Genomic DNA, 27,801 nt, shown 5'->3' with positions numbered 1-27,801 from the left:
ATTAAGGAAAATGCAAGAGGGGTAATCTAATTGTGGGGCAGGCCTACATATATCAGACAAATAAGAAAGGAAGCGAAAACATTATTGTAATTCGCTCCAAATGTCACAACTGTCAAAGAAAAACAGAAATAAAGAAATAGAGAGGGGTAGAGCTAGTGAGGGGGGGGGGGGGGGGCAATGATATGATTTTCACCATTAAGGTTGTTTTTAAAAATTTCCCCTTATACAAATTTGTATTTGTACAGTAAAATTCCCACAGGAATATAACAAATACACTCAACGTCAGAATTCACACCTCAATGCACATTTACAAATTTAAGGCGACGGAGAATTGATATTGCCAATTCCAATTGTTATGGGTGTCTGCTTCAGACATTTCATTTTTTATCCGGAAACAGATATTTATTTACTGTTCCTGGTCCTGAATAGAACTGTGAGAGTTATGTTTCCCTTGCATCTTTGGGAAGGAAAGAATTGTGCCCGTGCAATGAAATATAACCATTTGTGTCGCGGGAATCTTTATACAGCTTATGTACCTTTTCGTGATGGTTTCTGGCAACCATCCAAATTTAGTTCAAGCATATAAAAACACCACTCGCTTTTGAATAATGCCTCGTGTGCAATGGACGTATTTTGTTAGTATTATGTAATTTATTGGTCATATCATAACATTTATTCATACTGGACATAGTAATACGAAGATTGTCATCATACAGAGAATGCAATTGCAAACCATGTTTCTCTTTTTTTTATGTTTAGGTATTACATGGTACATTAAAGTAGCAGTTGCATTCAAATTAATCTCAGGTCATTCAACCATTAAAAGAAAATGGGCATTATGGTAATACTAATGATTATACTAAATTGTTTCCTTTCGTCAGATCTTTGAACGCATAGAAGACGGCAGAGAGAATGGCACATTCAATAATGTCAAGCTACAAGATATCGAAGCCCCCGGGTTACAAAGATGTAAACTCAGACGGAGACAGCATGACTCCACCAGCTTCTCCTACCACGGATCCAACCAATTCACTGAAGAACGACAATAAGGGAAACCAATCATCAGCCAAGGACGACGTCGACGGCGGTGGCGAGAACGACGACGAGAGGAAGATACAGCGCGCCGAACGCGGTGACGTCGGTATCGTGAATGGGATATTAAATGATGGCAAGGAAGACAAGATCAACAACCAGTTAATCCTCCCGGTGGATGATGTCGTAACCGATGGGGCGGGGGAGAAGAACTCGCTACCGGTGGAGCGAAAGAAGGGCGTGGTCGAGAAAGGGGTGCAAGAAAGGAAGGGTGTGGTCATGAAGGATGCGATGGATGGTGGAGCTCAGTGTAACAAAGGAGGTGTGGAAGAGAATGGGGCACCACCCGTCGAGTCCCAGGGGCACCTGGATCAAAGAAAAGAGGTAAAGAATGTGAGGTTTATGTATTATAAAATGTCATTTGATTTATGGTATAATATTTTAATAGTCAGAATGCAATTTGAATAAATTAAATGTTGTTATGTCGGGCAATCAATGGATTTTAGTACTGAGCAACAATTATTGCATGCAATTCGCATCCAGACTATTAAGATATTCGTAACCAGAAGTATATGAAACTAGAAATGCAATCGTGATCAACGATATGCGTGCAATGACGACCGTGTATCAACGTGTCAAACAAAAGAGCTTATCTAGGACTATCCGTAGCAATCTGTAAGAAGTCTGTAGCTTCTGTGCTAGTGAAGATAGGTAGGGCGAAAGAAAGGCCTCAAAAACGACCCGAAACGGACAAAATGGCGCCTGGACGGTCACGCATGAATGATTCCGGAGAACGAAAATTTCGTAAGAAGTTTGAAAGGAAATGGGATAGAGGAAGGGACCTAGAAAGGGCTCGCAAGTACTGCGTGAAAAACGAATGGGATTGCGGTGAATGAAGAACATGTGATAACGCGTGATGTGCCTCTAAAAGCCGTCAATACTAACATAATCACAAGAGTATAAAATGGCGTCTAAAATGGACGCCTTGACAGATTTTTAAAAATCCGGCTTCGAAAAGCCCTGACTATGGCCACCCAGAGTATGCTTGCAAAATTTTAAGGAAAAAGAAGGAGGAAAAGGGGGCGAAAAGCAGTCTGAAAAATGACGTGATAGCCGATGCGTGTTATAACTCGTATTGAGGTACTATACAAAAAAGGTGTGCATTACATTTGGCTGCATACATTACGAAAATGGCCATTTGCCATTGCATAGTAACATGGGATATTATTTACAGCATTACATAATTGGCCTATGACATTCACATCATTCTATGATTCGGCATCGCTTTATGATTATGAATGAGTTGTGTCTTTTGTAGGCATATTTTGCCATAGGTAAGGACACTTGATGGCAATTTTGGTATAGGTCCTTGCTCACTCACACACCCAAACATTCACAAAAGCATTTATTGGAATCCCTTGATTTTATTCAATAAAATGAAAGAGGCATTTAGTTATGAATGTTGTGTGATTATATTTTCCACTCCCAGTGTAAATCGAGTTTATAAACTTTTCAAGATGACGAAGGGATTTCGTCTTTCAATTTCGTATGGTGACCTAATTGACAATTATGTTTTCTTTTCATATTTATATTTTACGTAGGCTTACCAATGGTTTCTGTAAATTTTTTGTTCTTAACGGTCGGATGACATCCAAATATAAGTTTCATAAGATTCATGATGATGTGCAGAACTGCATACAACTTATATTTCGTTATTCAATCATCTTAATATGAGTTGTATGCAGCCACGCACATCAACAGGAATCAACTTATATTTGGATTACACCCGACCTTTAATGTCCTTTCGATCTCTGACCTATATAAATATCAATTTTAAAAAAGACTGAAGGCCTAATAAATACGCTTAATGACAAGCATGTTTATTTTATTATGATCGATCTTTCCAAAAAAGTCCAGCGGTACTTTTAGGCGGATATTGCGAAAGAACTAAAGCAAGGATTGTTCACTGAACTGTCTAGTCTTTTGAACTATAGAATATACTGAAATCGTAGTAGAGTTTTTACCATACTTCCTTTCGGTTCTTATTTCACTGTTTACATGTAGATTTTGATATTTTTTAAAGGAATGGTTCTACAATATCAAATTTATCATGAATGTGATTAAGGAAAACTTCTCTCCCTCTTTTTAAACAATGCTCTCTTTAAAACTATATACCTTTTCATTTGTATCATTGCCATGATACCACAGAAGGCGATGACCACGACGCACCGAGATGTCAGCGAGGAGAACGTATACGGGCTCATCGACGACATCGAAGAAGCTATAACATTGGTGTCGAAAGAAGAAGGCGGGGCCACTGGTCGACTGGTAGAAAATGTGAAGGCTATTCTTCCTCTCGTGTTGTACATGCTCAATGAAGTGACCACACTTCGGGTAGGTCTATGAATATTGTTCGTAAGAAAACATAAAAAATGCAGAGGTGAAAAATCGTCATTTAATCCGGTTTATTGCTTCAGCATCTTTTAAGACAAACACCTGATTCTTTTGTCTTAATTTTAGGCCATACAGTATATCAGGTATATACATGCAATACTATTACTTTTCATCAACCCTTATCCCCCCAAAAAAAAATGTCTAGAAAGTAAACGGATTTCTTTGCATAATTTGAATACTGGGACACTTCTAATGTTTGAATTTCACAGATAGGACATACGTGACATATTCATAACTCATGCAAAGTTCTACAGAGTTCTACAGAATTTGATATTGGCTGCAAATGGGACATAGTACCTTTAATGGATCTACCCTTTTCATAATTTTTCTGTTTTTGTTTAAAAAAATGGAAGTCGAATAACTCGATTATAAACATGTTATAAACAATTTAATGATATAAGGTATGTTGCAATCGGGGATATTTAATTCGTCATAATGTTCTTCCTGTTGTTAGCTATTACCGTGCTGGTTTGGTTTTGAATGTAATGGTTCATGCGAGCTATGACAAAAACACACACTAAACAAAACAGAAACAAGAAACAACTGCAAAGTTAAAAGATAAGGTCATAACCCACACGAACCATTACCCCCACTCTTGAATATACAAGTTACAATTAAAATGCCAAACACAATGACAATTTTTAATCAGGCCACCTTAATGCAATTTTGCGCCTAAATTTGATAATCATTTTCACCTTACACCTAAAAAACTGTAAAAAACAATTACCAATATTGGACACATTATTGGTTCAAATTATTGGTCAGACCCTGAATTCTCTTCATTTTGGGCATTTGTTTTTAGAGTGCTATATCATTATGTAAACTGTTATTGTATCAGGCAGGGCTTTCTCGAGAATTAGGTCCACTGGCTTCCTGTTGAAAGAAATTACGAATGAATAAATAAAATTGATAAACCCTTAGGCCACTTACACAATAGAAAACAGTGGTGGCTGTTGATGATATTGCCGTTATTATTATATTATTAGTATTATTATTATTAGTAGTATAAGTAGTAGTAGTCTAATCGTAGAAGTAGTAGTAGTGGTAGTAGTAGTAGTAGTATCAGTAGTAATCGTAGAAGTAGTAGTAGTAGTATCAGTAGTAATCGTAGAAGTAGTAGTAGTAGTAGTAGTACACGTTATAGTAGTAGTAGTAGTAGTAGTAGTAGTAGTAGTAGTAGTAGTAGTAAAAGTAGTATTAGTAGTAGTAGTTGTTGTAGTAGTAGCAGTAGTAGTAGTAGTAGTTGTGGTAATAGTATAGTAGTAGTAGTTTGTGTAGTAGCATCAACATTATCATTGAATTAAAAATTACTATTCGTATCTTTCAGGGCACGTTGAATGGCTTCATCCTCGAGAAGAGGAGCCTTCAGAAGGAGGTCCGTCAGTTGAAGAAAGAGATTGAAGAAAGGTTTGTATGAAGAAGCGAATTATCTCTGACATTTATTTGCGAACATAAAAATTAAAGAGAATTAACATTAATTGTAAATCTATAATTCTTTATTAATGGGAGGGAAATGTTTGAAACCTTGTCAACAAATTTGGATATCTTTTTCTCTGACAATTTTGAGCAACTTTATAATTATTATTGAATTCAATTTAACTATTCATATCTTTCCGAAAGTTCTAGTGAAGCAACAAACTCTTAATCTCCAACTTATTCATCTATTTATTTATTTGTCTATTGACTTATTAGTTTATTCCTCTTTTTTAATGTATTTATTTATCTATTTATTTTATATATATCTCTTTATTCAAGTAATTAATCATTTATACATTAAATGAAGATCGATAATTAATTTAGGTATTCATCTATTTATTTACGGGTATTTTGAATTTACACTTACAGGGATGCTAAAGATGCTACTATTGGTACCACCTCAACTGTCTCGTCAAGCGTAAATCCGATTCTGGTAGGTAAAAAAATGTCTGTCCCATATGCGACCCCTATTATTTTGTTTTTAAAAAAAGACAGTATTTCCTATTTCCCAGTCACATCACTGCTGTAGCTATGGGGGCAAGGGGCCACATGCCCCAAATCAAACGGAAAAACATGGGGAGAAGGAGGAGGAGGAGGAGAAGAAGAAGAAGAAGAAGAAGAAGAAGATGAAGATTAGCGTTTTAGCTTTATAAAACCAGATTGTGGAGAGAAGATAAATAATAATGATAAGAAGAAGAAGAAGAAGAAAGATTAAAAGAAAAAGAAGTAGAATTAGGAAGAAGAACAGGAATAAATCAATTGTATCCCTGCGATGTCGCTTATAAAACCAGACTATGACCCATTCAGTGATAGGTCCAGAGGGGATATCGGAGACGTGCCCCTCTTTCTTTTCTGTCCAAGTTCCCTAGCACATATTTTGGCTTTGAACACCTCTTCTAAGTTCAACGTGTTTAGGTCTCTTCCATAACATGTACGTCTGTAGTCTGACAACCCCGTACCCCCCCTCCCCACTCATTTTAACCCGTCATCAGTCTGATCTACGTCCTCTCGATCTCCTTCTGTCCAGAGGCACGCGTGGGGCACATCCCCCCAAACCGGAATGGCGGAGAAAAGGGAAGAAAGAGAGGCGAAAAGACATGTAGAGAATACGATAAGAACCTCTCCCACACCCTCTTCATATTCAAAGGCCGTGTTATTTTTTGGTGGCATTTTATGTTTTTGGGGAATCGCTACCCATCCCCCTGGTGCCAGTGCCCCTTTTAATAAATGAACCCCGTTACGCCACTAAGTTATGTATCTTATCATGCGCCCTCCAGCCAGGATGACAAAAGAGAACAGGAAATTACACCCAAAATATCTTATCTGATTTAAACGACGTCATTGCGGCTTGTGGTAATAAACAAACCTCATTTCTTTGGTTTATGGGAAAGTCCATTATATCCTTGCAACAGGACTCAAATTAATTTTTTGTCCACGGGGGCTCTTACCCCCCCCCCCCCAAAAAAGAGCCCCCGTGAGCCTTCTCACAGGAGCTCTTTTAGTACTGACGGGGGCTCTTTTTTATACAAATATCCATACCAGCTTTATAGTTGTTACTGACTTTCATCCCCTGATGACATTCTCTCGATTTTTTCCCCGTTCTGCACATTATTTCCTCCTCATTATTCGGAGCAACCTTTACATTCTTTCTTTACTGAGCCGCGTAGCGGCGAGGCGATTTTGTGTGTGTGCTATTTTGGACAGGCGCGGATCCACGGGCCGATTCTACCGCCCCCTAGCCCCCCAAACGGGTAAAAAATAAGATAGTAACGTACATTTTACCTTAAGAAATAAAATAGAAAACGCCCCCCCCCCCTGACCTGCCAGTGACACAAATGCGGCATCAAAATATTTGTGCTTATCTGACCGTAATTAAATGCCTAAAACCCTCTGAACCCCCCCCCCCCCACACCAATTTACGCTCGCTACCCTGTACCTGATCGTAAATACTTTAGCCCCCCCCCCCCACTTTGATAAACGTTCCGCGGGGCCTGTGTATATAATATATACGCATACAACAATGATCTTTATGATATCTTTAACATACCAGGCATATCTTCCTCTCCCCTTGCAAACGAGAAAGAAAACAAGGTCATTAAAAGGGATTAAGCGACAAAAAATGATTGTGATTCAAATTGATGCGAATATTTGTTTGAATAAGCACTGCTATTCACCCGAATCTTCTTTGTAAAAACAACTTTTACAAATCTCAGCCATGCTTACTGAGTTGAGACGTTCCATTCAATGTAAAATACTCATTAAAGAATACATTTCTCCTAATCTGAAAGTGATCTTACAACACAGTGGCAGACTTGCATGGCTGAGACTTGTAAAAGTCGTTTTTACAAAGAAGATTCTGGTGAAAAGCATTGCTTATTCAAAAAAAAAAATCCTTGCATCAATTTGAATCACAATTATTATTCGTCGCATGATCCTTTTATTAAATAACCTTGGTTTCTTTTTTGTTTGCAGGGGGAGAAGAAGCTATGTCACGTTAAGAAATCATAAAGATCAGTTGAATTATGCGTATATACATATGATACCAGGACAAAATGTTGGTTATCAGAATGTCATTTTGGAATACCTCTATACAAATACCACATTGTCTTTAGCCCGTATCAGTATTAGTATGAGCCAATATAAAGCTATTATTCTTTATTCAGTTCAGTATAATGATTTTCCTCAAAAATAGTTTTGCTATTTTTTTAGGGTTGAGACGCTAAGAAATGGTTTCAAATGTATATTACACAAACCCTGAACCATTGCAAAATGATGGTGGTTCCCTCTCTCTCTCTCTCTCTCTCTTTATTTTAATCATGCATTATCAACTACATATAAAGCAGCAACCAAAAACTTGGGGTTATCTGAGATAGGTGAAAGTAAGAGTTAAAAAGAAAGTTATGCTAAAACGGCATTTCATTCCCCCCCCCCTGAAAAAAATAAAATAGATTAGTAGTCCTCCTCTCCAGCATCCCCCCGCTTTAATATTCACCTGCCGGCTGAGTCGGCGCAAAAATGTTCCCAAAAAACTGGACCCCCCAAAAACAAATATATGTGCATTTATCCAGCCCCCTCACATGTGACGTCCTTTTAAGCACGTACTGGCAGTGCCTTAAAAGGACGTCACACGTTGCAGTCCACGTTCTCATCGTGCAAATCTAAAAGTCCCTAATATTGATTTACTGGTCGAGGTTCATTATTTGCTGGTCATTTGAAATCACCAGATTTCAGCGGGTTTACAACGAAAAACTTCTCCATGACCATGTTTCTGCCCTTGCGCGATCGCCTCCAGCTCCAGCAGACATGGCGCGGCAGCGTGCACACGTACCGACGGCGCAGTATAACCACTGCTGACGGCGGCACTGCACTGTAAGCTGAATCGGTAATAATTAATAGGCCTACTCATAGAACGGGAAATCTTGCACGCTAATATAAGTTCCGTTTCATTGGTTTAAGGTTTGAAAATTGAAACTAAATATTGTGCTAAAGTTATAACAGAAAAGATAATCTTTATTCTATAATTCCACGGGGGCGATTTTAAATTTTGCAATCGCCTCCGTGAGCAACCTGACGGGGGCGATTATGTAGCTCACGGGGGCGAATCGCCCACCGCCCCCGTGTATTTTGAGCGCTGCCTTGCAATCCAATTCAATCCACAGGAAATTTGCTCTAGCGCCTTTTCTTTGCAGGAAGCGCTGCATAGTTTGCTCCATAACGTAGAATAAGGACATCTTAAATTTTAAATCATTCTTTAATCCTTAACCGAACTCTCCCATCATAATGGTCAATCTATTGGCAATAACGGGACAACACATTCGAACATGTCAATTGTATTTGCAGTTGTATTTCTCAACCGATATTAGGCGTGAAGATTTTATTCTGTGAATATGTTAAGCAAAGTACGATATGTTTTAACGTCAAAGACATTATCATGAGGAGAGAGAGTTTGGATTAAAGAAAAATAAATAGTCGTGCCAAGCGTTGCTTATTTTGTGACGTAGTGCGTCAGCTTTTAGATCGTACAGACAGTGCATGCAAAGCGAACACTGCAAGCATTGGTTTAAATTATACTGGCATATGCTCTACCTGCCTTCAAGTTTGCTGAGCATAGGTTCATGTATGATAACGCAATCGAATTGATGTCTCGTGTTCAACAGGCGTAAGGATTAAAGTGAAATCAACTTAGGCGTTTGTTGAGTTCAAGGGATATAAGAAGTTCAAGTTCAAGATGAAGTTCATTTTATTATAAACCACACAAAACGTGATATAATCTTTTACATAAAAAATAAACTGGTAATATTACATTGATCAACATAGAAGATGCATGCTCTAAAAAGAATCCCAGTAGAATAGCCCCAATGCCTTGAATAAGTAATGCATTTCTAAAATAATCAAGTCACATCTATGCTGCTAGAAATTACTGTATCACCGGCCTTCATATACTTTATACTTGACTGATCTCTGAGAAGTGTCTAACTTTTGTTTTTAAGCTAGTGGCCCAAACATTGTGGATCGCGTGTACAGCGCTTTTGTAACTGCAAGGAAAAGGCGCTTTATCAAATATCTTTTGAATTGGATTGGATTGGAAATTAATACCCGTTATGACCGTTCCGTACGAGGCGTCATTTGGACTGCGCTATTACCTGCGCTAATAAATCATATACGGACAATTAGCGCATACGCCAGTAATTCAGCGCGATGTGTGCACTGTTCTTTTCACTCGTATGCTTTGTACAACGTCCCTGTCACACGGTGCGTCAAAAATCACGCCAGTCAGAGACGCAGTCCTACGTCAGGAAATGACGCATCGTGTGCGATGCACATAATAATCATGCTCTCTACTCTCCCCAGGATGGCAAAGGTACAGATGGCTCTGTGACGACCGATCAGACTCAGAAACAAGCTCCTGGCGAGGATGATCGGATGAAGAAAGAATTGAAGAAAATTCGGAGCCAAAATAAAGAGGTATTCAACAATAGTGTATCTGGGGCATTTTGAATAGGGTGCATAGCTGCATGCCAAATTTTCCGACAACACATTCCAACGAAAAAAAAGCAAAGAATGAAAATAAATTGCCAATCAGCCCACAGAAAAACACGTCAAGGGCTCCTTCGTATATAAAGAGTTGTGATTGATTCGAATCGATGGCAACTTCAAATTCTCATTCTTATTCTTATTTCTTAAGTAAATAGTTGCGATTAATTCTTAAGTTGCGAATCGTTTGCATCAATTGCAACTCTTTATAATACAGGGCCCTGATCTTGATGTTTGCCGACACAATTCTGTATTTCTGACAACAACAAAATAATTGCTGTCAACCGTCTGAAACCCATTCCCTCTCTAGCAGCGACTTTAATATTTACACATACACCATAGTCATAAGTTTTTTATGCAGTTGCTATAAATATTATTGCATTAATGTGTTATTCTACTAGTACTAGCGTATGCATGGTTTAGTCTGGAGAAGGCTAACAAGAGGGATTTTGATTCGACTTCTTCTAAAAAAAATACATTCGGGAACTAAAAAAAAGTTACTACGACATTGTGTTGATCTAGTCTTTAAAATACGGAATGAGGAAACGATTCTTTTATTTTTTAAATTCACTTCACACGATGTACACTTACCCATCAACAATTTTGGACTATTGAATGAAGCAATATTCAAAGAGTGACGTCTTCCAAAATTGGTACCATTGTTACTTCTTCATGCAACTATTCATCTTTACAATGGACTCCCTTTTCATGGTTTTTCTTTTGTTAATCCTTTGCTATTTTCGCTGTTCCCTTTTCCCTTTTCTGTTGATCCCCATTTCTGGTTTTATTGATAAAACGATGAAGAAAAAAAAGTGACATACTTTATAACGTCGAAGATTCGTTCAGACAACAAAAGCTGCACCAATGAAGGCCCCTTTTTTGTATAGGGGGGGGGGCATTAGCTTCCCTCCGTCACTTGTTTACTAGATCAGGTGACACCACTGCAGACAGCTAACTAGAATCATGAGAATTTTGGGAGGTTTTGGTGTAGGATAAAATGTGCCAAGTATTATCAGGAAAGCATAGGTATGCCCCCTCGTGACACTCAGAAATATCCTCAGATACTAGAACTTGCCGACAAGGTTATAATTTTTTTAAAGCGTATTTTTTGTATAGATAATAATGGGGTTTACCAATAAATGTTCTGAGTGGAGCTGAGAGGTGAGGATATTGCACTACTGATACATTGAAGAATGGGTGATAAGGGGCGTTGTTCGAGTTTCATTCGGGACTCACAGATTTGCACGACGACATAGTATCTGCTACGTGTGACGTCCTTTTAAGGCACTGTGACGTCCTTTTAAAGGGATCGTTTATTAACAATGTTAAATCTGAGATGCACGGCCCTACGTGTTATCAGTGTCTGTGATATGGTGTTATATTGGAGCCCTAAAAAAAGCGCTTCAAAATGATTAAGAAGTCCCTCAAAAAAGTAAAAACCCCTGAGTGACCCGTTTTACCATATTCGTTTTCCCCGATAGACTGTAGTGTTATGAAAACCGTTTTGTAAACTCAAAATGTGATTTCGATTTTCAATCGTAAATATCTTGATAATCAGACAGGCGATCGGCTTGTAAAAGTCATTAGGTTCCTGGCTGAACTAAAGGTTTATAATTATCATTGCAGCATGAGCTAAATCAAGCATTTTTAAAGGATCTAAGACAAAGTTACCGGATCCCTTTAAGGCACTACCAGCGCCTAAAAAGAGACATCACACGTAGCAGTCCACTAGGCCTATGTCGACATGCAAATCTAAAAATCCCGAATGTGAGCCCAAAGACGCCACACCAATTCAGTTCATCCAATAAATTTCCAAATTGTTCGCCATCTTTTTCTTCAATGTGTCCATAGCTTCAGCGCGTGAACCATTCCTGGGAGAAGTACGGCCAGAATCTATCCGCCAAGCACCAGATCGAACTGAAGAAGAAATCTGCCCAACTGGCTGCTTCGGACGAACGTCGTAAGGATCTCGAGAAACGATTGGATGAGAAGTTCAAAGAATACGACCAGACGCTTATTCATGTCAGGCAATCTGAGGGACAGCAGAAGGTATTACCGCATTCATACCTCAGTAGGCATGTTTTCATCAGCTCGAGATTGCCAAACATATTGCTCCGATTGTCTCATTTTCGCTCGCGTGAACATTGCCAGCACAAACCACTGACCTCTACCTCCTGAACGGATCATCGCCCATTCCCATTCACTATACGTTACGTACTAAAAGGCTGTATTGTCTGACCGTTCATGAATATTCATGTTTTTGCTAAACTCGGCAAAATGTTTGCTTTTACTAAATGGAAAAATTACGGTGGGGGGTTGGATGAAATGGACATAATGAAATAGGCAGAAGTGATCTATGATAATTCATGCGTTTTAAGTTTCGTGTGCTCGACCTATAATCTTCAAATCGCTTGGTAAACTGAGTCCAAAGTTAGACTTGTTTCACATGTGTATTATAGGCAATGACGAGCTTGCAACCTATTTTGAAAAATTACGGTGGGTGAACTTTCAAAAGTCAATGAGACATGAGGGCTCAAATGAAAGAGCTAGTGATAACGTACGTCGGGGTGGATGTGCTTTTCGTTTAAACAAAAAATGAATTTTTAACGATTTTTAAAAAAACGTCCATAGGCTAACATGTTAGGCTGCTGACGCTGACCATGCTCTGACGATAGGGGGCGTCGTGAAATGAGACTAAACGGAGCCATATGATAACCCGCTATTTAAACTATCCCTATCGCAAATTATCCAGCTAATTTGCGTCTTCATCAGCCCGCAATTGCAATAAGCGGGATATTTGGTCGAGATAATCTTGGACTAGTTTGCAAAATATATATATAGATTGTCCGATGGGTTTTCACCAGCCCGAAGACTCGCACTATGCGCTACCGCTGAGCAAAATATCTCGAGCTAATTTTTCGAGCTCGAGTCTCGAGCTGATGAAGTCGCGATTTGTAACTTCGGGCGTTTTTTCCCCAAATCAGAAAGAGCGGGCTATTGAGCAATCTCGAGCTGATGAGGACATACCTAATCAGACTGCCGAATCGACTCCAACCCGACCCCAAACCGACAAATGTTAATGGAATAATTCTTTACCATTCGGGGTAATGCAATTTTTGTTGGTCTTGTCTGTCGTCGGTCTAGTGTCGGTCTCCTTGGTGTGACTGAGGTATCACGGTTGCATGACACTTGACCTTTCAACTTCCGGTCCGCATCATTTTTCCCATATACTAACCGATTTTTACAAGAACTCTTGATTCGACACCAGGGCTTAAATTAATCCAAGGCCACCAAGGCCATGGCCTTGGATGCCCTTTTGATTGGCCTCAATGCCCCTCTCATTGGCCTTGGAGATTTTGCGTGCCCTTTCCAATTCTTCCTATTTGTGCTGTAATATAGGAATGTGCCCTACAGAAAAGTGGCCTTGCCCTAAAAATATTGAAATTTAAGGCCTGCGACACTATACCTAACCCTAAACCTATCTTAAAACCCATTTACAATCCCCTTTTTTACATTTTAAACAATTAATTTCTCTCCTTTTTTCATTTTTAAGAATTAAATCTCAATTCTTTGCCTTTCTTCTCTTTCCACCTTTTCATACTTTAAACAATAACTTTCTATATTTTAGTTTTTTAATTATGCAATAAGAAAACCACTTTGCAGTCAAAATATCCCGATGAAAAAAACTCTTCTGATAACTCCTCCTAAAACCTTTGCCTCATCACGAATGTAGGCTGCTGCTGAGCAGTACAAGAAAGACCGGGATGCCCTCGGAAAGAAATATGGCGACTTGACAACCAAACTGCGTGAATGGATCAAGGAGAAAGAGGATAAAGACAATGAAATCAAGCGACTCAACAAGGTATTTATTTTAAGATAATCTTGAACTCTGGTAAAGATTTTGAAAATATTAACTTCACAGAATCCAACGAAACTTACAATGCAAGTTCAAGATTACAAATTATTGACATGTGCCAAACGATTTTGGAAGAAATTGTTTTAGGGGCTCAGTAGTGAGCATAGAAAAAGTCAAATTTAGTAAGTCTGACACCATGTGCTTAACAATAACACAGGTTACTATGTTTAAATGGATTTTATTGAAGATGATTTCCAGCAAGATTTTGTAGGTTTTATTTTATTTTACTGGTTCAAACAGCCAATCTACTGCAGGATAAAGCAATCCAGAATGAATCATATCTGGACATACAATTTCCATACCAGAGCTAAAGACTAGCCTTAAATAGAAATAGGCGTATGGATACAATTTTCAAGGGAGAGAGTAGCGTCTCGAATATTTATTTCAATTTTATTACGTTGAAAACGTGCGTTCATCTCCACGTCGTCGTCCGAATTGTGAAGTTTGGTGACAAACCCCCTCTGTAAACAATGATCTCAGAATATGATATCGTATTTGTCTGAAAACTTAATATGCGTGCAAGCACAATCCATCAGGGGGTGAAATTTCGTTAAAAAAATTACAATTTAATAAGGCGAAATTGTTAATTTGATTGCCCGAATATGAAGTTTGGTGAAATACCCCCACCCTCCAAAAAAAAATGGTTCTTATGATGAACAACGTGCATTTTTGCCTTAAACGGTAAAAGGTGTACGGACACAATTTATTAAGGAATGTGGATTAACTTCTCGCTTTTTTGACATTTTATATTACCCTGAAAATGTGCAACACAATGTCATAATATTAGATATATCGCCCCCACTCCCACCCTCCCGTAGACAAATCTGCCTTCACATCTTAGCCTATGATGTGAGACCGTGATGACAACAATCAACAATTTTACCTTGTGTCACCTTAACTCAATGTTCAAGTGTGCAATTAGTAGGTGAATACGTTTAATTGGAATACATTTGAAGGGGTGTAGATCATGAATGTTCTTTACAAATTTTCCGTTATTTAAATCGTCAACGGTAGATTAACATCCACATGGCGCAAAATAAATTATGAACTGGGGCACGTGTCATGAAGCATTGCACCATCACTGCCCACACAGAATGAACATTGAAGATTGGGAAATTGGGAAACATCAAAACAGAGCATGAGAACTAAAAGATGTCAAAACCCAGCTACTTCTCTTCCAAATTGAAGAACGTTTCCGTTTTCTTTCCATAGGTTGTGGAACGACAGGCCGCACAGAAACCAATTTACGCCAATGCGTATGCCGAAGAAGAATTGGGATGCACTGGTCACACCAAAGCCGCCAGGAAGTTTCCCCGGGAGGTGGTAAACGTTACGGCCGCTACCCTCTACCCGAATCTGGATGACGATGTGGTGGTGGTGATCGGGAAGGAAAAACAGGTGAGAGAGTCGACGTCACCGCGTCCGAGATCGCCCCGCTCACCGCCCCGGTCACCCCCGGCAGAACCCCAACGCAACCCCATGACTTTAGGAAAGGAGGAACTCAAGGGCCAGATGGAACTCTATCGTCAACAGGTAAGAATCTATACTTTTGCTCCTTTTGTCAACATGTTCAATTTGTTCACCAACATGTAATTTATTTTCACCTTCAACGAGGCTTATTGATGATTTTAAAGACTGTAAATATAGTGCATGATCGGGCCCTTTTAGGTCTCGGTTAAGTAACGACATTTTCAGACAAAATTAATATCAGAAACCAAAAGAAATTATTAAAAAATATCTACAACTAATGAAATAAAAATGTTGGGAAGAATTAATCATTTAAAAACACGAGGTTGACTATGGATAAAACACGGATACTGTATATGAAAGTCTTATTTTAAACGCTCAAATCGGCCAAAGATTCCCAACTTTTTAAAAAGACATCACTGAAGTTAAATTACAAGGATTCAGAGAAGAGATAAACTGACCTTGCTGTTAGTGAGCCTCTCCTTTGAAGCAAACGTCCTTTGAAGGGAGACGTCAGGTGTCATTCTGTAGTGTAGAGGAAATACAAATGGCAACGAAAGCGACTTCGAACCCGTGGATGATGAGGAGATCGTGAATGCAGAAGACGATGATAAGCAAGGCGTGTTCATTGGTGATTGGAAAGGAGGTTTCTGGCGTGATATCAGTGGGAAAGATACGAACTTCGTCTCCATAGATGATCACGATTTCATGAACGCCTTAGACGGATAAAAGCAAGGCGTGTTAATTGGTGATTGGAGAGGAGGTTTCCGGCGTGATATCGTAGAAGAAATACGTACTTGGCAAAGATACCGACTTCGTCTCCGTAGATGATCACGATTTCATGAACGCATAAGACGGAGATTAGCAAGGCGTGTTCATTGGTGATTGGAGAAGAGGTGTCTGACGTCATATCGTGTAAAGAAATACAGTGGGAAAGATACCGACTTCGTCTCCGTAGATGATCACGATTTACTGGACGCATTAGATATTAAATATTACCAAGGCATGTTCATTGGAGATTGATGAAGATGTGTCGGGCGTGTTATCGTAGAAGAAATACAGTGGCATAGGATCCGACTTCGTCTCCGCGAATGTTTACAAGATCATTGACGCAAAATGCGGACAATGAATGAAGAAAAGTCGTTGGAGAGAAGATGTCGGGCGTCATTCCGTATAGGAAATACTATGGCAAAGACACCGACTTCATGCACGTGGATGAACACGAGATCATGAACGTATGATGTGGACATTGAATGAATAAAAAAGAGTAATTGGAGAGGAGATGTCGGGCGTTTTTCCGTAAAGGAAATAAAAAAAAATGACAAAGAAACCGAGTATGACCACTCGGAATTGTTTGATAAGTTGATAAACGTAGATGTACCGTGAAAACGGCATGAAACGTAAAAGAACAGCGACGAAATGGCAGGAGCTATAGTTGTAGCAAAGAGCCGGCGTGAAGAGGCGTTGTAGATGATGGAACCCCGTCAAACCCCATGAGAACGGGAAGAACGACAAGAACGGCGATGAACGGCGAGGAATGACGAGTACGACGAGTACGGCGGGGAACGGCGAGTAACGGTCAAGAAATGGCAAATCGTATGACAACGCGATGAAAGACAGTTGAGGGTCAAGAGCATTGAGATATGGTCGATACAGATTTATCTATTGTGAGAAAAAACGGCTGAGAACGAAAAAAGACAGCCAAAGAGTAAACGAAAAGAATATATCTAGAATGTTTTAAAGCTTCCATGTTTCTTTTCTGTCGCATTTGTGAAAGATGCGAGCCTGAATTTGCTTAAATCAAATCATGTTATCTCAGAGTTCCAGAGTTTGCGCCTCATAATGAAGAAGATGTATTCATAATATCGTTAATATATAGTCGGAAGAGTCCGAATATTATCTCTTTCAAGAAATAAAATCCTTTATCGCGAAATAAAAACAAAGTACAGCGATTGATAGCCGTAATACATCTCTAACCAACGCGATTGCCTTGGAGTTCAGGCAACACGTCGGAGTGGAGACTACATTAATGCCTCATCTATCACGTAAAAGAAATGAGCTAACACGCATGCAGGCATCATTATATAAACTTTAAAATCTTGGAAAATCCTTCCAATTAAAGTGGAAAAAACATAAACCAAGGAACAACATTAGTGTATCGCATAAATAAATTTAGTTGACACGCCTGCATTCATCTCTTATGCCTAATATGATGAAGAGATTATTACGAAATCATCCAAATTCAAGGGAAATTATCATCAAATGAACTAACGAACCAAGACTCAAAATGAGTAATTCGTCATGATTTTTGGTATCTTTAGCGTTTTGATATTACTAGACACTTTATCAAATTATTACGAAGTTCTTGGTGGTGATGAGATCAGACCCATTATTCTTGCGTGTGGGGATTTTGTTTTTGTCTTTGGCGTTTCAACTCAACTTCTAGCTCGATTTTCAATATGCGTATGAACTCCTGGCATCCTCATCTGTTTGTACAAGTGCGTTTCCGTTGATACTTTTTTTATGATAATCATTGCATCATTATTATAAAGGTGCGGGTTATAGAGATAGTAAGGAATGGACTGGTATTTTTTTAGTAGAAATTAAATTCAACATTCAATTTTGGATATAGAAAACTAAAGGTTGATTTGATTCATATAATTAAACACTATTTACTAAGCTTGCAGTATAATTATCAAAGGGATAGTGCTCTACAGCTCGACTTTGATAAGTGTTTTATAAACGAAAGAAAAAATGTATATTAAAGGTACTATGTCCCATTTGCAGGCCAAAAAAATGAAAAAGTTAAATTCCAACTGCATTTGAAAGATTATTGATGTAGACAAATGCTCATGCACCCTTTACAACTCTTTTCATGTATGTTATTACCAAAGAAGAAAAAAAAGCCAGTCAGTCACTCAATAGTGTCTGACAGTGAAGTCTAGCAAGTAAACGGGTTTCCTTGCATAATTTGAATATGAGGACACTGCTAAAGTTTAAATTTCACAGATAGGACATACATGACATGTTCATAATTCCTGCAAAGTTCTACAGCATTTGAGGTTGGGTGCAAAAGGGACATAGTACCTTTAAAGAAATAAAACATAATGACGTAGGAATGGAAGACCACGTGACGAAGCTTGAAGCTGCAGAGATTAGATGTCTGAGATGAGTGACAGGTGTAAGAAAGGAGGTGAAACGATGAGGAACATAAGGAATCGAAGGGATGGGCTGCTGGGGTACGCCCCTCATGTTGTAAGGCCAAGAAACATTCTAGCACTGTCCAAGTTGATTTCAATCAAAGTTAAAGACCTAAAAAGATTAAGATTTATACAAAGAACGACATTTACAAAAACTATTTCCACTCTTTATTTCATTTGATGTTATGGGAATCACCCAATCTTCAGAATGCAAATGCATGCAAACTACCTATACTGTCATCATCGGCATTACAACATCGCCGGCAACATCGGAACTGAATGATTATGTCATTAAAAAATCACCCATCTGGTAATTTTAGTCGCAGGAAAGTCCCGAATCGTCGCTCTTATTTCAAAATTAGATGCTCCATTATCACAACACCGCGATAACCAACGCCCTTTCGCATGAATATTTCATCATCCCCATCGTCACGTTTTCATTTCCACGTTGATGTAAACCGAACAACTTTACATCAAGTAACATAAATAAGAAGTTTGTAAGACCATTATAAAAAAAATCTTCCATTAATCGTTACAATTTGTTCACTGCCGTTTCTCCATACTACTACAGCATTATAAGCAATAACTAACTGAAATGATTGCTAACCCTATAATTACATTGCGTTATAAAATTATGATTGTTTGTTAGAGGCCTATGTAGCTGCTAAGATTTTCTTGTTCTTTTTTATTTTCCTTTTCTAACTGATTATACTACACTTGTCAGTAATTGTTGTAGATCCACCTATATCCATCGATGTATTTTTCCTCAAAATGTATGCATTTCTCCCCACCCCCCCTCTCTTTCCGTTTCTCCCCTAATGATTTTTTTTCCTATTTATGTTATTTCTAGGACCATCATGTAACACAACCTGAGAGCTAATCAATGTTATCCTGTTGAAAGATGTTTTAATAAATAGATACATAAATTAATATTACCAGAGGCGGATCCAGGATCTAGTAAAACAAGGGGCACATTCCTAAATCTGCTGACAAGCAAAATAAAAGAAAAACAAGAGGAATACATATGATAGAACAGTAGAAGTTGTAGTAGTGGTAGTAATAGTGATGGTGGTGGTAGTAGTAGTATTAGTAGTATTAGTAGTAGTAGTAGTAGTAGTAGCAGCAGTATAAGTAGTATAGTAGATGAAGAAGAAAAAGAAGAAGTAGGAATAAAATAAAGATAAAAAAGGCGGCACAAAAGTTATTTTGGTCACAACGTGGGAATCGTGTAATGAAAGTTTGTCACTTGGGTCTCAAGGGGGGGGGGGCATGGACCGGATAGGCCCCGACTATAATCTGCCACTTCATAATCCTAAAGACACAGCACACACTAAAAGAAATGATGTAAATGTGATGTATGGGGCTAATTAATATCAACAGAAACCGGAGAATACCGATTGTTAATGTTATTGAATTGAATTGAATTGAATTGATTTATTGTCCATAATATGGAAATTCATTGTTCACTGGTACAATTGTGTGTTACAAGGAAATGTACAAAATTAAATAGATTATAAAACATAATAACAACATAACATCAATGGCTTCTTTGGTCTTTGACAAGATTGTTTTATGTTAAACTGTTTGGCATGCAGAGAGGGCGGGGAAGAGATATATAAATACAGTCATACGCTAAATTTCATATATTGTCCACTTTAATCGTAACATTTGATTAAATGTCATTTTGTTAATAATACATTTTAAAACTACTGGTCTAATATGACTTATATAGAGATGAACTGAGCATGACATGCGGCATTTATTAATTTAGAGCCCTTTTTCAGTTTTGATTATCATAATAACCATATCAGGCTCATTTTCATTGAATATACAGTTATATTAGGCATTAAAATCATTATGATTGTTAAGAATATAATATTACTGCTAACCAACCGGCAGAAAGAAATAACTGCCCAACTCATATCTAGACAACAAACAATAAATAGACAAGTAATTTTTCTGGTAAATTTTAGTTTTGTAAAAGCATTCATGATTATGGATGTGTTCTAACAAACACAATCGTATGTACGCAGTATAAATGGGCGGGGGTGCTTGCTGTACATACACAAATATACGGTTTGTTATTCGCGTTGACTAAAACTCAGTGCATTTGTAAATAGACTTGTGTTTGTATACTGCCAGTCATGGGCGATAGGAAAACAACCAAATGGGATTCCCCTGGTTATAAGTGGAGGCTACATCACCATATGTTTATTGAGTTAACCGTATTTCCAGTCTTGTGACTTACCATGACGTAAATACATGACGATATTACTGGGAATACAATAATAGATCCAGCATACGGGCATATAGGTTTCAGCTGCTATTTACATCACGAATTTTGATATTCACTGATCTCAAGGTTTACTTGTTTGTGTATATCAGGAAACGTAGCTCGCATATTGCCTGAATATTTTGGTGTTTACAAAACAGAAGTCTACCATAACATTATTTGAAGAAAATAAAAATCATGTACAATACATACGGGAACAATATGAATATTGATAAGCCTTTTCAAATGTGCATTATTTCAAAAGAGATTTAAATGAATTATTCAGAAAAAAGATCAACGGTAAGACATATTAATACATTTGGTTGACCCTATAGCTGCTTTTGGAGACAAACACATGTGGGTAAATTATGAGAATATGTTGGTTAAAAACTTATGAAATAACGAACAAAAAAGAAACTTATACCCTTAGAAATAGCATAAAAGTTATAAAGCATTATACTATTTTTATGAAATAGATTCTTTGAATCATATTTGTATCACTTATCATCCGTTGGAATGTCAATGTTTTACTTTGGCTTTTGCCTTTTTTTGTGGTTAGTTGAATTTGTCGCATTAAAGATGAAGTTGAGTTCTGGTCATGCGATTGCATTGTGAAAGAAACGGTGTGGAATCGACCAGAAAAGGTTGATCATCTAGCATATAAGTATTTGTGTGTATTGCAAGGTTCTGGAAACATCAAAATGATAAGAAATTTGGCCAAGTCGTAGTAAAGTTGCAAGCACTGTACACATAAAGATGTATAGGGGACTACACGAACATGTGGCGTAAAAATCCGTCCCGATTTTTACGATGTTACATGCCATATTTATAATATGAAGGCATTTGAAGAGCCATTGTTTTTCAGGGAACATGGTTTATCTGTTGTTCTTCCACATTTGGATAATAACAATGATAACGCTTACAAATTATTTTCCACCTCTTCCGAGAACTCAACCTTATCTTTAATTCATATTTTAATTCAAATTTATAATAACCAAACCTTTACAAAGTATTACCCCCCCAAAATGTAATTATATATCCTACGTCTGATGGCTCGTGATTATCCTGTACAAGGAACGAAATCGTGTTTTTGTTTACGCCTGACATTTACATAATTTTGCACAAAATGTCAACCATGCCAATCAAAATTCCATCCTACGTATTGATTACTAAAGCAAAATTGGTATTGTGCAAACTCTGTTTAGTTGGGGAATTTCCGTGTCAGTATAGGTCATATTAGGGACTTGTAGATTCTGCACGAACAGAACGTGAACTGCCCTTTTAAGGCAATGTGACGTCACTGCCAGTGTCTTAAAAGGACGTCACATCGCCTTAAAAGATCAGTCCACGTTCTCCGTTGTGCAAATCTAAAAGTCCCTAGTGCCTGCAATGTGAGACTACGATAGGCTGTGAACACTTTATCTGCTTTGAAACTGAAACTGAAATATCCAGGCTCTGCTCAAGGCTTTCAGAATCGTGGTGACAGTGTCAAATTAGAGTCTGTGTTTGAAGACTAATATTGACCGGTGTCAACACACCCGCGTATAACACGTAAACTCAATGTGCCTCTTAATTCAAGGACTTTTAATTCCATCGATCCTGTAATTTTAGCTTCAGCATCAACTTCCTTTGATACCCTATCAAAACGGGTTTCCAAGAAAAACAAAATACTCGCTGCAAAAAAAAGAAAAGATTTTGACAAAAGTACCGTTTTCCCATTCAGGTTCAAGTGCATTTGCTTCCAAATTATGTCCTGTATCAAAATACATAACAACAATATTTACAAAAAACATTACAAAATATATGAATATAAATCCTGGTATGACAAATATCATGCAAAAAGGAAGTTATATAACATACGTTTTACAATCGTCATTAAAAAAATAATCAAATTGATCAGAAACTCGATCCTGATTGTAATGCAGTTTTATTACGAAAAGACGGTGGATTTTCTCTCTATAGGGCATGACCCGAGAAAAATAATTTTGTGTAATCATGTTCAATGTAGTGGTTATTCTTTATTTAATGACACTCGGCATGTACGTTTGGTCCAAACAGGGAAACCTTCCAATAACAGGAAAGGATAATAATTTTAGTACACGTTTGACTGGTTAGGAAATAATGGGATGTCAATGATTTACGAAGTGAGTCTGGCTAAAAATAAAGAGAAAATCGAGGCTGAACAAGAAAATGAAATAATTAGACATTTAATTATTTTTATTTGTATTTATTTATTTATTTCTAATCTTTTGTCAGGGTAGCCCATTCACCAATAAAAAGTGGTCTCCCATTGGGGCCCTGAATAAACCTTAACATATTTACATTAAAAAACATAACGATTATACAGAACAGTTAAATAAAATTCCATAGTACATTTAGAAAGATACAACACAGAAATATTAGACGTGGCACAATCGAATACTCACTTTCTAAATAATCATATATCATTAAGCTATTTCAACTGTAAAGTCAATAGAAATATATTGATTACGTCGCAATTATGTGAATAAATCATGTTAATATTACAGAACATGCACGTAGTGTATGTTTGGCTGAGCTATTCACAAATTACAACTTTTTTTTAAACAATTGATCTGTTACTCTTTTTTTGTTTTAATCATAACAGATTGATATTTTCCGGACTGATTTCATCCAAGAAAGGCGTGATCGAGAGAAGGCAGCCGGACAGGTCGATACGTTGAAGAAAGAGCTGGAAAAAACCAAGAAGAAGCTGGAAGAAATGCAAAAGGTGAGGTCTACAAGTATACTATGTTATGTGATGGGGGAGTAAAACATGTAAGCAATTGACCACTGTGTAAAATCCGTGAGTTTTTGGTTTGGAATGTGCGTAATCTGCAAACGAGCTTTAGAGGGAACTAAGGTGATTATTGCTAGCTCGTTATTTTCAAAATGGCTCAATTTGGGCGATGATGTACAAACTACCTTTAAATTCAATGGGGAAGACAATGTAGGTGTATATTTTGTAATTCTACAAATTAAAAGTAATCTATATCCCCAGAAGAAAGAATAAAAGGGGTGTATGATGACATAATAATAATAATAATAATAATAATAATAATAATAATAATAATAATAATAATAATAATAATAATAATAATAATAATAATAATAATAATAATAATAATAATATTTAATATTTAATATTTAATTTTTATGAAAAGCCACCCCAATATCCCTTGACGAAAGTATTATTAATGCCATGCTCGAACATATTCTTATAATATTTAGAGTTCCATTTGAACTTAATTTAACGTGATTTTTCGTTCTTTTGATGAACATTTTGTTGTCGTTTGATTTTTATCAGAACCGATTGGAGCATGATTTGTACGGACTCGGCCAAGACTTCGTGCCGAGAAGGCCACGTGAGGAAACACAGGTAATTTTCTTTGACAATTTAATCACCATTTTGATCGCAATAACTATTGAGTCTTATTCCCCCCATGGTAGCCAAATCAGTATTAATATTACTAATACTACTATGTACATTTGTGCATTGTGTCGATGTCATGTGTTCTCCATATTTTTCACCGATTGTGAATGTATTCATTTCTAATTTCAAAGTCCTGCTTTTGACGTCTTTTTATACATGATTGTAATGTTATACGCAATATGTAAAATCCCACAGTGAATTTCCATGTCACAATTGGACGATAATTTAAGATTTTATTATCTTACTTCTTTATTGGTATTTGTTTTGTTATTTTTGTTTTGTTGTTGTTTAATTCAAGTTTGTATTGTTATTTCAAAATTGAAATATCTGACCAAGAGTTCATAGTGATCAATCGTAGACCTATCTAAGGACGAAATAAAATTGAATTAAATTGAATTGAATTGAATACTGCTCTTCTCGGATGCAATGTAAACATTATTAACCCAGCATTGACAATTACCCTTTTAATAAACATTGACCGAGTGGGTCAGTTGGTTAACGACAATTTCTCACATCGTAAATTATTATTCAATAATTATCTTCGCACCATAACTTGAGTTGGCCTAAGAGGGATCATTGGTAATACGAAAATTGGTGGCGGCTTCCCCCATGATCATCACGGCTGCATGCCCTAACTTTAGAGCAGCAAATTACAATAATGACAACATTAATATTCCGTACTATAAACAAAAGAATTCTTATTATATTTTTGTTCAATCTTGCTAGAAGGTGCGAGGAGGAAGAAACTTAGGCTATGGGAGACAGTATGCCTACCAGCAGCAGTACGTGGATCTAGAGGACGTAAGTTAGAACTTTCTTCTTTTTTTGTTCTTTGTTGAAAGTCTTGCCCCTTCTGCCCAAAATGCCCAAAGAACTACAAGCGATTGAAAACGACGATAAGCCGAAAATGATGCTTGGTCTCTTTTCATAATTTTTATCTCTCGCGTTAGTTACAATGAAATATCTTTACAGACTGGAAGAATTTACATGATTATAGTTCAAATGATTCAAATCATTTTATTTATCATGCAAAACATAATACAATGAATAATTATATTACAAAAATATGCTGAAACGACAAATATAATAGAAAAGGCACGAGAAATGAGGAACGAACTGGAAGCAGAGCTTGTTGAAGTGTTAGTTCCTCAGATGCTGTTTTACAATAAAACATGAACAAACTATGCTTAGAAAATCAATAAATAGAATAAATATGTAGCTCAGAAATTATAGATTTTTGGGGGATAATAATAAAAGAGAGGAAAAATGGATGAAAATAGTAGAAGGCAAAATGAAAGAAAGATACAAACAAAAGGGAAAATGAATGATTGCAAAAGCTCAAGAAAAAGGAGGTTAGATCAGTAAAAAGAGGGAGAAAGAGATTGGGTCGAGAGTCAAACGAACCGAGATTCATGTCTTTGAGTTTACAAATTTTAATCTTTAGCTTTAAAAAAAAATGTGTATAGACTGGTACTTTGTTTAAGAGATGGATCAATGCTATTCCAAAATACTGGACCGGTGTAAATAATTATTTTTGTTGTGCGAAGCTATTCTCATTCGAGGAGTGTGGAAGTGGTTCGACTGTCCAGTGGGGTTTGAATGTTTCTTGTTATTTCTTTGAAAAATTGAGGAATTCGGTAGAGTTAACTCGTTATTAATAATTATTTAACAATAACAAAGTGCATTACGCCGTGATTTTGTTTTGGGAAGAAATTCCCCTTTTTCTTTCATTTTCGGCTCCCCCTCTCTGTCTTCTCTACCCCAGCCCCTCCCCTTTCTCTCTCCCTCCCTTCTGATGATGCGTTACCAGGTGTATTATGCCTTTTGAACAAGAGACGTCATTTCGGTCCCGTTAGCCCATACCAGTGGCGGATCGAGGGGGGGGGGGGGGGGGGGGGGGGGTTATTACATTTGTGGGCGTTTTTGTTTTGGGAAGAAATTCCCCTTTTTCTTTCATTTTCGGCTCCCCCTCTCTGTCTTCTCTACCCCAGCCCCTCCCCTTTCTCTCTCCCTCCCTTCTGATGATGCGTTACCAGGTGTATTATGCCTTTTGAACAAGAGACGTCATTTTGGTCCCGTTAGCCCATACCAGTGGCGGATCGAGGGGGGGGGGGGGGGGGTTATTACATTTGTGGGCGTTATTACATTTGTGGGTGTAACAGGCCCCCTCCCCTAAGAAATCCTGGATCCGCGCCTGGCCCATACACCGGTAATTTAACACAATGTTTTAATTGTTCATTTTGCATTCACTTTGATTGTGATGTCATTCTTAAACGTTTCGTCAAAGACTACTCTGACGCGGTAATCCGTGAGCAAAAAATTAGTGTGTGCAAAAGGCCTGACGATAAGATAAAATTTATCAGTTTCATTTGTTATATTATATTTATTTTCCCCCCAAATTATTTTCTCTTTCATTATGTTTCTTCTCACTGCATTATAGAACCACGTATACTCTGTGATCGATAACTAGCGAGTGAAAACACCGCGTAGCAGAGTCTCCAACCCCTTCAAAGTAGTGATCGACCACTCTTTCCCTTTCGAGTACGCACACGGCCAGGGATATGGGGGCGACCATGCAGCGCGCCGGGAAAGTTCCAGAGCCACGCTTCATCTCCTATTGGAAAAGGGCTTTGTAGAAACCCTCATTACGGCACTGTCGCCGTTGGCCTTGTGTAGTTTATGTTCCAACTTACATGGTGTTCGTAGATACGAACCGAATGAGTTGCGCCAAACGTACGATTTTCGACGATGTTTCAAGGCAGAACGCCATTGTTCACTTATTACGATATTAATGACCTTACGAGAATTCCGATATAGTATATTTAAACATACGTTGTTATGACATAAACACACAAATAACATCCCCATTATATCCTAAGTCATTCTATCAATGCTTACGAATGTAGAAGTAACATAAATCCTAGCAAGAGAACTAGGAATATTTATCCTAAATGTTATTCGACATAACTCTTATTTAACGAGAAAGTAAACGCTATATTGAACGCGTGACGTGATATTAATATATTTGTATCTACAAACATTTGCATAAGGTGTCAGAAAACTATGTTCATCGCCTTTCCTGTATCTTTATGATCTAGTTTGATTTCATCATCATTGTAATATTTAACGATATACAGGTAGTATTATGATATAAATTTATATTTTCTTCTCGCTCCAATCAGATCTATTTTTCTTGTGGGATCTCTTTGCTGTATATGTCAATAATGGGAGTACCCCTTTCTTCCAAATCGTAGAAATGCAAAGCATATCGACAACGACTTTAAAAAGGGCTGTATAAGTTACAAAAAACATACATAAGTTATACATATTATTAAGACGATGTTTGAATATTCAATATAGCATATATATTCATTAAACAAACAAACAAACAAACAAACATAAGTTATACATATATATATTAAGAAGGTGTTCGGATCTTTAGTTTTGTCGGGATAATCATTGGCCTTCGGGCAATGATCTTTTAATACTTAATATTTGG

At 37.4% G+C, this 27,801-nt stretch overlaps 1 protein-coding gene across 1 annotated transcript; it reads left to right on the top strand.

Annotated features, from left to right (window-relative positions):
• Window positions 1-927: 927 nt before the first annotated feature.
• On the top strand, window positions 928-27,801 carry LOC105436869. Its single transcript, XM_030979159.1, has 12 exons — window positions 928-1,416; window positions 3,241-3,426; window positions 4,814-4,893; window positions 5,332-5,395; window positions 9,814-9,927; window positions 11,848-12,045; window positions 13,730-13,858; window positions 15,125-15,445; window positions 23,478-23,600; window positions 24,177-24,248; window positions 25,029-25,103; window positions 26,743-27,801. The coding sequence occupies exons 1-12, from the start codon at window positions 928-930 to the stop codon at window positions 26,770-26,772; spliced, it is 1,881 nt and encodes a 626-aa protein (XP_030835019.1). The 3' UTR covers window positions 26,773-27,801.

The sequence above is a fragment of the Strongylocentrotus purpuratus genome, unplaced genomic scaffold, assembly GCF_000002235.5.
Source record: "Strongylocentrotus purpuratus isolate Spur 01 unplaced genomic scaffold, Spur_5.0 spur5_scaffold_10, whole genome shotgun sequence".
In the NCBI taxonomy this organism is placed as follows: Eukaryota; Metazoa; Echinodermata; class Echinoidea; order Camarodonta; family Strongylocentrotidae; genus Strongylocentrotus; species Strongylocentrotus purpuratus.
This window is presented reverse-complemented; position numbering and strand designations above follow the sequence as displayed.